A 13,518-nucleotide genomic window follows, 5' to 3' on the forward strand; every position below is an offset into this window, starting at 1 on the left:
GTCTGCTGCCATGTGGGGATTCCACTGGCTGACTTAGCGGGAGCGAAGCTGGGTCATCTATGGATGACATGACTGCGCACTGGCGCTGCCTCCGTGGCTTCCTTTTATAACCTTACCACTTTTTTTTTTTTTTCCATCCTCCATTTTTTCCTTTTTTTTTTTTTTAGCCCCTTCTGCGCATGCGCGGGCGTTCTCTCGCGAGCGCCACCTCCTGCGCTGATCCCGGAAGTCTTCCATGCCCTCACTTCCGGGTTGCCTGCCTGGGAGCGCCGCTGGAAGCGCTGATGCCGCGGCCCCGACAGTGACACCATCCATGATATGCCTAACGGCATTTGTGTAATGCGTTCATCCCCTTCCTGGGGGAGTGGGATAAACGCCCCTGTCCCCTCAGTGAGCCTTGGCACCTTCTTACCTCCGGCCTCACCTGCATTACCAGCTCTGTGGGGGGGAACCATCACCACTCCGCCTGACGCTGCCTCCAGTCCTGGGGCCCCTGCTGCTCATATTATGCAGGCAGGCGGCTACCAGACCAGGTATCCTCTTCTGCGGGTTCCTTCCTAGGAACAGGAAACCAAACTGAGGGAGCGAGGGGGACCGCCCCATTTATCTCTCTGTAGGTTTCCTGTTCCTGGGGCGGATCCCCTCTGTCAGTGGGTGCTGTCGTGGCGAAGAGGAAAAAAAAGAATCTTCGCCTTAATTATACTGTAGTCAAAAGGTAAAACAATGACTTGCTCGCTTAATTACCCAAAGACCATTGTCCTAGACTAGTTACAAATCACAAAAAAACTCAAAATAATGCTCGGATTTTCTTTCTTTAGAGTTTGGATAATCTAGACGTCTTTCTAAAAAAAAAAAAAAAAAACCCTAGGAATTTATATCCTTGACATTTCATTTGTGTGATAACATTTCCTGTGAGTTTCAGACACAGAGAATTGGATTTGTGCATTTCTATTGCACTCAATTAGTGGTCTTGGTGATACACTGCACGTTTAGTACAACTAAGTGTTGCACTCATGCTCATCTAGGTAGCACATGTCTAGGGTCTTACACACCCATGAGGATGCCCATGCAGTTGCCCAGTTTTGGCTGACCTTATTCCCTTTGAGACCTTGTGCAGGACTCTATTTCCAGATGATGGATATTTGTTATAAATGGGTCACCGAGGAGGAAAACAAGACCAAGCTAAGTTACAGAAAACCAGAGAGGTTGGTAACTACGCGGATTGCAGACCCCTGATCCTAACCACACATCTAACAGCAGCCGTGGAGCGTACCTACGATGATTCTAGACGCCTCGTCACAGCCGGAGGACTAAATAAGCTTAAAGCAAGAAAAGGGGAAATCTAAACTGCCCCAGAGCAGACCCCAAAGGAATAGACAGCCCCCACACATGTATTGACGGTGAGACAAGATGAAAGCACAAACACAGGTAGGAAAATAGGCTAAGCAAATGATGGGGCCCACACTAACTAGAAAGGACAGGAAAGGAAAGATACTGTCTGCAGTCACGCCAAAAACCCTGCAAAAATGTCCAACACTTCTAATAGCAAAAAAACCCCTGAAGTCACTAGACTTCACCCACTATATCAGCACTCTGGCATATTCTGAGAACAGAGCAAAAAAGGCCAATCTAATAAGGGACAAAAAGCAAACAAGCACATACAATGACATAAGAGTGGAAATTCAGCACAGTCCCAGCCGGGGCTGGCTGACCACACGAAAAACTGAATAGACCAAACCAAATCAAATGTGAACATAAGCAGAGAACAACTTAGCTTGAGAAGGCAGTAACTGAGCTAGAAACTAAGACCTCAGGAGGCAGGAAAAAATCACCAGCATGGGAATAGGGAGTCGGCTGTCTTAAATCCAGTCCGAGACTCCAGATGTCCAATCCTCTTCCTCATTATCAGGTGGAAGGTCTCTGTTAATTAGATCAGCTTCACTACCTCCTGCCACCACCACCAGAGGGAGCCCGGAAAGAGAACTCACAACTCCTCTGTCAGCACAACCAGCTCCCTCACCTGAAACCAGAGGCAGATCAGAAAATGAGTTCACAACAGATATTATTAGCAAACAAGGAGGTACGGAAAAAATACAAAAGGACTGTAGAAGGGCTAGGAATTGGGCACCTAATTTGTTACAGGCCTCCCTCAATTTGAAACCCATCTTTTGAATGACAAAGTAAAAACATAAGGTGTGTTACAGCCAATTCTGGCCCTGCACCCGGCTCTGGCACTGCCCCCAGTTCTGGTCCCTCACCCGCTCCTACTCCCGAGGTTGCCCCTGTACCTCGGCAAGCGCAACCAAACTGCAGCAGGTTGCGTTTGGCGCAGGTCGGTGCACCGTCAAAAAGGCGCATGCGCCGCCAAACGCATACTGCGCACGGCCTGCGCCCCCAGTGATAAAGATAGGGGACGCATGCAGAGTCATGCGCTGGTAGGCGGAGTTACCGGTGGAGGCGCGGCAGGGGGCGGGGCTTAGCGGTGGCCGTGCACAGGCCGTCGCTGCGCTCAAAAGCGCTAATGTGAAACTAGCCTTACTGTTTGTTTCCGCAGACTACAGTGACCAGTTTTTTGGCTATCCTAAGACGACACCTGTACCTATATACTCAAGTGCCATCCCGTTCCGCCACTCGCCATCCGAACCTCTGGACGACACTAAAGTTGCTGGAGCCAGCTTCCTCCCATCTACCCGGAATCTGACTACCCTCACCAGAGACAGCTTCATCTCTCATACCCGGTGTCCGCTGGTCAGCTCCACTACACTGTGTGCAGAATTATTAGGCAAATGAGTATTTTGATCACATCATCCTTTTTATACATGTTGTCCTAATCCAAGCTCTATAGGCTTGAAAGCCAACTGCCAATTATGTAAATCAGGTGATTTGCATCTCTGTAATGAGGAGGGGTGTGGTCTAATGACATCAACACCCTATATAAGGTGTGCTTAATTATTAGGCAACTTCCTTTCCTTTGGCAAAATGGGTCAGAAGAGAGATTTGACGGACTCTGAAAAGTCAAAAATTGTGAGATGTCTTGCAGAGGGATGCAGCAGTCTTGAAATTTCCAAACTTTTGAAGCGTGATCACAGAACAATCAAGCGTTTCATGGCAAATATCCAACAGGGTCGCAAGAAGCGTGTTGATAAAAAAAGGCGCAAAATAACTGTCCATGAATTAAGGAAAATCAAGCATGAAGCTGCCCCTTGTTCACCTGATCTGAACCCCATAGAGAACCTGTGGTTCCCTCATAAAATGTGAGATCTACAGGGAGGGAAAACAGTAAACCACTTGGAACAGTGTCTGGGAGGCTGTGGTGGCTGCGGCACGCAATGTTGATCACAAACAGATCAAGCAACTGACAGAATCTATGGATGGAAGGCTTATAGTGTGGCTATATTGGTCACTGATTTTTTTTGTTTTTGAATGTCAGAAATGTTAATTTCTAAATTTTGTGTTATATTGGTTTACCTGGTGAAAATAAACAAGTGAGATGGGTATATATTTGGTTTTTATTAAGTTGCCTAATAAATCTGCACAGTAATAGTTACCTGCATAAACAGATATCCTCCTAAGATAGCCAAATCTAAAAAAAAACCACTCCAACATCCAACAATATTAAGCTTTGATATTTAAGAGTCTTTTGGGTTGATTGAGAACATAGTTGTTCAATAATAAAAAGAATCCTCTCAAATACAACTTGCCTAATAATTCTGTACACAGTGTATATCTATAATAATAAATGCCCTAAGCAGCTTCCGGTTGTAACAACTTCCGTCCAGTTGTAACCGGTGACGTCACCGCACACCTCTTTCCATGTTAACCCTCAACACACCACTCCTCAACACACACACTCCTCTCACCATCTCCACTCACGTCCACTCACTCTTTCACTCCACATACGACCCCTTCTCTCACTCAGTCTCTCATACTCACGCCGTCATCGCCGCTGATCCACGATCCCCAACATCTTCTTCCGCCGGCGCCATCCTGGATCCAGACGTCCTCCACGCCGGCGACATGTTCTTGCGGCGACGCCATCTTGAGTATCGTGAAATCCCGCGATACTCAAGATGGCATCGCCGCAAGAGCATGTCGCCAGCGTGGATGCCGTCAGGATCCAAAATGGCGTCGGCGAAATCTCGCGAGATTTCACCGACGCCATTTTGGATCCCGACGGCATCCACGCCGGCGACATGTTCTTGCGGCGACGCCATTTTGGATCGGCGAAATCCCGCGATACTCAAGATGGCGTCGCCGCAAGAACATGTCACCGGCGAGGACGGCGTCGGGATCCACAATGGCGTCGGCGAAAACTCGCGAGATTTCGTCAACGCCATTTTGGATCCAGACGTCGTCCACGCCTGCGACATGTTCTTCCGGCGACGCCATCTTGAGTATCGCGGGATTTCACGATACTCAAGATGGCGTCGCCACAAGAACATGTCGCCGGCGTGGAAGGACTTCTGGATCCAGGATGGCGCCGGCAGAAGAAGATGTCGGGGATCGTGGAGCAGCGGCGATGACGGCGTGAGTATGAGAGACGGAGTGAGAGAAGGGGTCGTATGTGGAGTGAAGGAGTGAGTGGACGTGAGTGGAGAAGGTGAAAAGTGAAAGGAGTGTGTGTAGAGGAGTGTGTGTGTTGAAGGTTAACATGGCAAGAGGTGTGATGCTATTGCATCCTCCCGATGCGATAGCATCGGGCCATAATCTAGTCTGTAATAACAGTTTACCTGTTTGTCCCGCTGGGACAGCTGCCATGTGTCCGGGGTCTAACTGGAGGTAGCACCTGTGTCCTCCAGGTATTCCACTCTGGCCCTGTTCGAGGGATCTTACTACGGATACCTGGGGCTCACTAGTTACGCCCTCTTCGGAGCCCCCCGGACAGAGGTCCCGAGGTTCCACTCAGAAAACAAACGAATGTGAACTTCACCACCTGTTCCTCCGCTTCCATTCGTTAAAAGGTGCATATAACAGTATTCAATACATACTGTCAGTAATACCTAAGTGAACACTGATTTACCTTATGAACTAATACCCATTTTTATTTCCCCACTACCGTCCTTCTCACTCCCTCAATGGTCCGTAGATCACATTATAGGTTTCTTCTGCGTGGTAGCCATACTCCAGGGTGTCTATACAAGGAGAGGGGTTAGTACTCACGCTTACGTCCTACTGTACAATACCTCTACCTTGCCAATGGTTCAATGGTGGCACAGGAGCATGGTTTTGGAACAGTATGGCTGGCAACAAACTCTGCCATTGTGACTGGCAATGTTTTTGGGTAATTGAGGCTAGCCGTGAACTATACCATTGTGGCCAAGACTGTTTCTCCCCATGTCCACCTTCTCACACTGCTGAAATGGCTTTCTTATTTGCTGTGTATCATCAGAAAATTATCTATTTATATCAGGTCTTTGAGCTACATTATTTTTTTCATTTTTCAAATTACAATATTTCTTAAAAAAATAGTAATCCTGCAACGTTCACACTGGCCCCTATGGCTTTTTTTTTTTAGATTCATTCTTCCTGTTATTTCAGGAAGAGTTTTCAGAAGGCTCCATAGGAGTCAGGATTATATTGACAGGTAACACCTCTATACACATCCGATAACACACGATCCACCAATCACATTAGTTGATGTCACATGGTGACCCTGCTCCCCTATCTTCACAATCACCTTTGCACAAGCTCATTTGACACTTTGATACAAAAGAGAAGGTTGGGATCTGATTATTTTGGCTATGTACAGGTCTTATTTCCTGAAACAGGCAGTTAGAGACTAAAAAAAGTCTCAGTGTGGCCAGTGTGAAAATTGCAAGATCTCTTTTTTATTTTTAATACAGATTATAAAATGTAAGAAATAAAAAAAAAAGCTAAAATGCTTAAAAAATATATTTAACAGAAAAAAAAACAGATTTTAACAATTGGTCATATTATGAGGACACATTCCCATTAAGACAGCGCCAATGCTGCTGTGATTACAGGAATCAATTAGCTAGCAAGTTACTGTAACTTTGCAGACACATATGTAACTTGTAATTCCCTGTCCGGGTATTAGTTTTTCAAGCAATATGTAGATTTTTTTTTTGTCTGCAGGGAGAGAGTAAAGGGCTGCAGTGATTCACATGTTCTCATCCTATTCTGCCCCATATTGAAGTCAATGGAGTGTGCACCTCCAAGTTAGTGTAACTAATACAAACTATTTGATGACCACAATTCTATCAACTATAGATTAAGGTTTTCTGCATGTCTTAAGAAGTTTAAGTGGATCTTTAGTTGTATATTTTGCGCAAATCTTTCCTGATAAGAAAAACTCTTTTTCCCCTTCTAACAAGTGCAGAAAACTTACCTGATGGCCTTCCACACGTCGAATCCATCCAAAGGCTTGGTACCATTAATAGTTCCTCCTGCCAGATGCACCAATGTTGGCAGCCAGTCTGAAATATGGATCAGCTCTTTACTAGTCACACCTCTCTGCTTTAATAAGGGGCTTGTAACAAAGCCAACTCCTCGTACTCCGCCTTCCCAAAGGGTCCATTTTCTTCCACGTAAAGGCCAGTTGTTACCACCAGCCAATGTCTGCCCACCATTATCTGTAATGAAAAAAAGTTGGAAAATAATATAATGGGATAGAGTTGGTCACCAAAATGAACAAGAGTGTGGGAGGAACACAGTAAAGAAACAAATTTGACCCTTTTTGCTTCCTCTTGGCATCACCACAATCCCAAATCTGACAGAAGATTCTGGTGCCTCATCTCTTTTTATGAAGCTAGCCCTGGGAATTACAGTATTGTATTATGATTGTATCATTGCTGTTATACTGCTATGCAATCAGTTTTGCTTTTTGAAGTTAGTCCTCTCTCTCTCCCTGTAGTCTAGCTGTGATGTGGATAACCCCTCTTCTTGGATGTTAGTATTGAGTCAGCCATCACTCTCTCATTTTCATCTTCTGTACACTGTCTGAAGAGGCCCACACTTGCAGCCCAGTTATGGAAACAGAATAAGTACATTTTCTAGTTCCCTGCTTGCTAGCTTTGCAGCACCTGAAAATAGAGATGTATACAGTTTCAAAGGAACAGAAGCATATCATGTATTGATGTTTAGTAGTGATGAGCGAGCATGGTTGATACTCGATCAGGCATCGGGGTGCTCAGGTGCGCTCATTACTCGATCGAGTATCGCGTTTGTCGCTGATGATGCACGCAGAGGCTGAGGCCATGGGCACAAATTTCTTAACCTCACCAGATGACAGCAGCGGAACAAAAAGCCAATTAAAATATTCCTTTTTTTCTGGTGTATTCCCATGCACCCCATCCCACTCAAAAAAGGGTATATGGTTTATGGTTTCTTTTTTCTTGTCCTTCTCCTCCATCAAATCAACAGGGTCATCATTTGACCCTCGCTTCAAATTTTTGTAGGGTCATAATGCTGCTCTCACTCAATTTTTCCAGGGTGTGCATGATGCCCCTCTTTGATAATTTTTACAGGCCTACTTCTACAATTATCTTACATATATATATATGTTTACCCCCAGTGGTAAATGTTGTTCAGCCCTTGCACTTAGTGCATACGCTTTACCAGTCTAGGAGTCCCACTCCTTAAAGATGGGAAGAAATGTTTTCTGAGGCCCTCCTCTATGGGTCTTTCAGGGTGTATGGCAGTTCCTCCATCTAATTTTTGGTAGTCCTTGCACTTAGTGCATAGGCTTTATGAGTCTAGGAGTCTCACTACCTAACAATTATAACAGAATGTGTATGAGGGCCTCCTTTATGGCTAAAACAGGGTGTATCGGAGTCCTTCCTTCTAATGTTTGGCAGTTCTTGCATTGTCCACATAGGCTTTGTGAGTTTCAGAGTCCCTCCTTCATAAATTAAGCAGGATATATCTGACCATGTCACACACACCACATGCCCAGATTAGGTAGTGAAATGTTAACATTACATTTACCGATTGGTGTAGTTTTATTTCCCCCTCTACTATGTCACCTTCTGTAGTCCTAGGCGACGGGGAAATACAGTGATAGATGATCCGGATAGTAAATGGTGGAGGAGGCTTTTTTTTCTCTTTTTAATTTTTTTTCCTGTAAATAAATCCATTTTATCTTTGGTTTTGTATGGTATATTGGCAGTCTGTAAAAATGGCGCAATACTCTGACAACATTGGTCCCAGCAGCGACCTGGGAATCAGAGATTTGTCCAAGTGTCTTCCCCATGCATTTCAGGGATTTTCCTGCCCCACCCAGCCCTCCTGTTAGGGTCCTCCAGAAAAATGCTCAAGTTTTCTATTGACTTCCATTATACTTGGTATTGGAATAGAGTCCGTCCGAGCGCCGACCCGCTCGATTCAAAAGCCGAGCACTCGTGCATTTTAGTTCTCAATCATCACTAGAGCTTAGTATTTGGCAGGTCATCTCTGACTAATTAAAACCCACTAAAACCATTATTATTTACCTGGGCAATAAGGTTTTGGGAATCCTATGATTATTGTGACAGATAATTCAATTTGGAAATGGAAATACCGGCACAATATTGCTAACCATTTTCTAACATTACCACAGTCTTCTACATTAACTCTGAAAATGGACTGTGGTGCCACACGTTAGAAAACCCTATATAAGCCATCAGCTGTGGTTACGGTTAACTACTCCAGGGATATGGCCTGAGGATTATGATCAGAAAATCCATAAACCTTGGTGAAGAACAACTAATAGCCAAGACTCTTCCCACTAGCCAAGCTCAAAGCCAAATCTAGTTATGCGGTATGTCCACTCTCTATGGGTGAAAAAAATTGAGTTTATAATGTTAGGGCAGACAAATTAATCATGCAAGTCTATTTCAAAATACAACAAGCACTAATGTTATCTATTGAGCACGTTGGTTTTTCTTTTTTTTTAAGAGCCATGACATTTCTGTGATCAGGGACATTTACATTTTCAGTGAAGATAAAGATAGGATTGCACATCGGTATGTAAAGGGCAAGGGGTTATTTTTCTCTCTAATCAGTCCAAGAATACCCCAATATTAGGGTTTCCATATGCCTGGTGGACGCCTCAGCAGGAAAATAAAGTCTATGTGAGATCCGGTGGAATGACCACTCACTCTCCTGCTGGAAATGTATGCGATTACATAGAGGAGACATTATATTGCGGTTTGTAATGCATTTGTGGACAGTAGTACACATAATCGTATGGACATTGCCCTTCTTAATACTGGCAGCAAGTGGTTCACCTCGTAGGTTCATTCACTAAAGACCCCGAATATAATAACAAAACATCAATGTGTCTTTAAAGGGGTCTTCTAGTCTAGCGTATAAGGACGGAGAGGGCGGGGGATGGCAAAAAAAAAAAAGTATCGACTTTTTTCACCATGTTTTTTCATGTCTATAGTGTGGAGAACATATCTGCAAAAGATATATAAGAGATATAGCACCTTATAGGGAGCAATCTCCAGCGAGCGATCGGACCTCAGGCGCACAATGAAGCATTCAGTCGGCCTTGTGTGCGCGTAATGCTTTATCATTTGGATTAATTTGCCCAAAACATGGTCTTTTTTGGGTGGCATTTTGAAAAACAGTACTTCGTAATATGACCCTTCGTAATCAACTCACACTGATCAGAGATCTAATAGGATGATGATTTGCTGGATCGCTGTGTTTGAGCAGAAACGCAAAATAACAATGAATAGCTCAACTCACTCACTTGCTCAATTTTCAACAAATAAAAAACTAAAAGCATAAAAATAGGGCATCTACACTAGAAGACCACCTGACGTAAAAAGTGGACAATTCTGGTGTTTGCCAATCTCTTCTTTACAGTTCAAAGCGAATATCTACCGCAATATATGCGAAAGCTTCAAATGTTTCATGTTGAACTGGACACACGATGCAATACTGGCTGCAGAGCAGAACAAATCGTTTCTGGAGCACAATATGCCTCTAAACCCACTAAGGACCTACTTTATATTGTCCCCGATGCCTTAGGAAAATGGGTGACCAAGCAGTTCTTGCACATCCTGACGGCAGCGCACTGCCTAGACAGTGAAAGGTTTCTTCTCTATGTCCCTTTATTCTAGGATAAAAGAGGTCAGAAGTCTGTAATAACTTACAGCATTACAATCGATCAAATAGATCTCTCCAACTAGGTTTGGTCGCCATGGGACACGTTCTGGAAAGCCCGCCAGTTAGCACTAATTTAGTTTATTCTAAGTGCAGATCAGAAAAATAGGTTCTCCCCTTCCCTTACCCCACTGGTGTTTTCCCTTGTGAACGGTCATCATTTAGAAACCCCAGAGACGCATATTGCTTTCTTATAAGTCTATTAGTACAGTAGAGTAAGTTTCTGAGAATGTGCACTTGGGTTTTACTTCATAAAGAAATATGAATTTGTATGTAATAATAAATAATAAATTTTATTTCTATAGCGCTGACATATTCCGCAGCACTTTACATTTCAGAGGGGACTTGTACAGACAATAGACATTACAGCATAACAATAACCACAGATCATAACAGATACCAAGAGGAATGAGGACCCTGCTCGCAAGCTTACAATCTATGAGGAAAAAAGGGAGACATGAAAGGTGGGTGGTAACAGTTGCCCTGATTGTATGGACCAGTCATAATGTTAAGTGTGTAACAGTACAGACACAGAGGGCTAATGGATGCATAAAGCATGTGGGAACTTGATGTGGGGATCCTGGTTATAGTAAAAACTTTTGGCTGTGCCACACAGGGATAGATTAGGTTAATGTGTTGAGGCGGTAGGCCAGTCTGAATAAATGCGTTTTCAGGGCACGCTTAAAATTGTGGGGATTGGGGACAGAGCACTGGGCAGAAATTTAATGCAACAAAATGCTGATTAATTATGTAAAAATTATACAATGTGGTTTTCTGGATTTTTAAGATTCTCTATCTCAGGCCAGGACCACACTTGCGAGAAACTCGGACGAGTCTCGCATGTTAATACCCGGCACTGCTGCCGGCACTCAGGAGCGGAGCGTGCGGCTGCATGTATTGTAATGTATTGTAAAGTAGCGCCCAGTGTTCATGTTGAGGGACACTCACTCGGCAGTGGATTAACCACGCCAGACACGGATTGTTCACATAAATCAGTCCATCTGGTTTATTGTGCAGCATAAACCATGTAGCAGCAACAGTCTTACATCAGACCAAATGAAGATTCAATGTAGAGCTCCGCTTTCTTAGCCCTGTGGTCACACAGGCTGCGCTTCGTACAGCAAACAGGCTCTACAGTCTCTCAGTTAATTCCCCTTGTCCGGGGTTACCTCAACTTCTTCTCAGTCCTGACGTCCCTTCCCTCCTGGGGACTGTCCAGTACTCACAGGCTATTACACACAGGCCACACACGGTCAGCGGCGTCCACATGTGCACTTCAGGAAGGCAGCACAGCTTCTAGCACGTCGGCCTTCCGGGACACACGGACCAATCAGATCCAGGCATTCACTCATGTGACCTACCCTGGTCACCTTATATGGTCCGTAGCCACACCCACAGCATCACATGGCTATGACCTCATTGCAGGTCCTTCAGATTCACAACTACACACATAGGCTTTACTTCAGACACACGCCCCTGGGTGGGTTTGTAGGTAAAATATCTGTATGCAAACTGGAGAGGCACTTGTGTGTGCTTAATAAGCAAATAGACAACCATTTGTTTATAAAAGTTTTAGTAATATTTTCATGTAGATGAAAGGTGCCGCTCGTGGACCCACTGTACAACAGGGCCTGGCTTGCCTAGGGGGGGCGTAGCTAAACAGCTACCTGAGGTTCACTGGAGCTCCTGATGGTGAAATCAGACTTGAACTGCAGGTAGCCGCCATAAGCAGACTCTAGACATGGGCTCTGTTCAGACTACTCGTCGGGAAGGACAGATACTAACAAGAAGTCACAGACGGGAATGGTTGTGGTGAAAAGTACGCGTTCAGATATATGGGTCTCGGGTACTGATTCAGGCATCAATGGAGCAGCTTAACAGTTCAGATGCTGCAAATGCAGCTTCAGGGTCCAGGTGCCACCAATGTGGTTTCTGGGTTCAGAGAGCGGCTACCGAGTTCTGGACCTGGCCGCACAAGAACCAGGGGGTCAGTTTCAGGACCTGGCTGCATAAGGGCCAGGGGTTTGGGTTCAAACTACACAGGGTTCTAGAACATGGGACCTGGCAATATACAGTTGGACACACTACAAGAATGATAAAGGTTTCTCAGGCAACTGGGGGGAATGAAGGAGAGCCATGCGGGGAAGCCAGCATTAGCACTACATTGAAATTACAATAAATTCAGTTAAAAAAAATCCTCTTACAACCTGTACAGACCCAGTGTCTCCAATGAAGGCAGACCAGGCAGCTGCCATGAGGCTCATGAGCTGGGGAGGTTGGGTGACGAATGGCCCCATCCCAGTGCCAGTCTGTCCAGTTCTATAAGTCTGGTCCCAACTCCTGACTGCCTAATGGTCAAAAAGCTGAGAGAATCACTGATTATTGGCCAGCTAAGCCTGATATTCTAGCCAATCTCTTCTGCAACAGTGCCTAGGCGCAGTAACCCCGCCGATGGGGGGTCCAATATGGACTTTTACTACGGAGTCCCATAATTTCCATGTATTCCCCTGTACAGACCTAACAGTTCTGAAAGTTTGTCACAACTGCATCCAATCTAGACATTGCTTGAAATCAGAAGTGCAAACATCGGGGATAAAACATTTTTTGCAGGCCATAGAGTTTTCTATTATGCATTATAAATGTCTGATAGGTGGAACCAACACTCTCCAATAAAACAGGGGGTCTCTGGCTGTTCTCATAATTCTTACAGACTACAATAGAGAGCGCACATGTACAGACAGTCTCCACCTATCTTAATTTGCAGGACGGAGATTACGGACACCCCCTTCACCATAGGAGGAGGAACTCTCACTTATCAGATATTAAAGGGCATATTCTGTGGATATAAGAAAGGTATAATGTGGATAAAAATCTTTATTTCTTGGTTCACATATTTTTTTTTTTTTTTTTTTACAAAAACAACAGAGTTGTTGCATATAGTGACATTTTTCACATTAAAATGACGGATGCCTCGGCACAACGTGTTTGATACCAGTGACCCATGTAAGTCAGAGGGGCATCTTTGGTGCCAGTGGTACCCGCTGTGTCATGGATCCAGCTTTTTTGCCCTCTGTTGTGGTTTCCGTTGCACGAGTTTAACCTTTAGTCCAAATCTTTTTCTGTATATTCCATTCCCTGTTGCTTGACTTTATAATTGCAGCTTCTTGCTGTGGATAACATGACAGCAAGTTTTTGTATAACCCAGGCAAAGAAAATATCCATCATCCACATGCTCTCAGCTGTGCAATGCTGCAGTCTGTGGCCAACTATTTCCATCTAGAATATCAACAATAAAGCGAGTTTGTCTGTTTGTAATTGCTCCTAACTTGTGATGTAACTGGGGAGATATTCGCGGCTATTTTAGAATCGGACGTAATAAGACATCACGTGTTCCTGCACTGCTTA

The 13,518-nt window shown here is 44.5% G+C and overlaps 1 protein-coding gene across 2 annotated transcripts in view; it reads right to left on the reverse strand.

Moving 5' to 3' along the window:
• The window catches only part of ARSB (arylsulfatase B), a 208,212-nt gene that overhangs the window by 104,925 nt on the left and 89,769 nt on the right, over window positions 1–13,518 (reverse strand). For both annotated transcript variants that reach the window (XM_073584152.1, XM_073584153.1), the window contains exon 5: window positions 6,350–6,593. In XM_073584152.1, the coding sequence (XP_073440253.1) occupies window positions 6,350–6,593 (244 nt within the window). The remainder of the gene's footprint in view (window positions 1–6,349; window positions 6,594–13,518) is intronic.

Source organism: Dendrobates tinctorius, unplaced genomic scaffold, assembly GCF_039654945.1.
Source record: "Dendrobates tinctorius isolate UK_male_01 unplaced genomic scaffold, ASM3965494v1 ptg000083l, whole genome shotgun sequence".
NCBI lineage: Eukaryota > Metazoa > Chordata > Amphibia > Anura > Dendrobatidae > Dendrobates > Dendrobates tinctorius.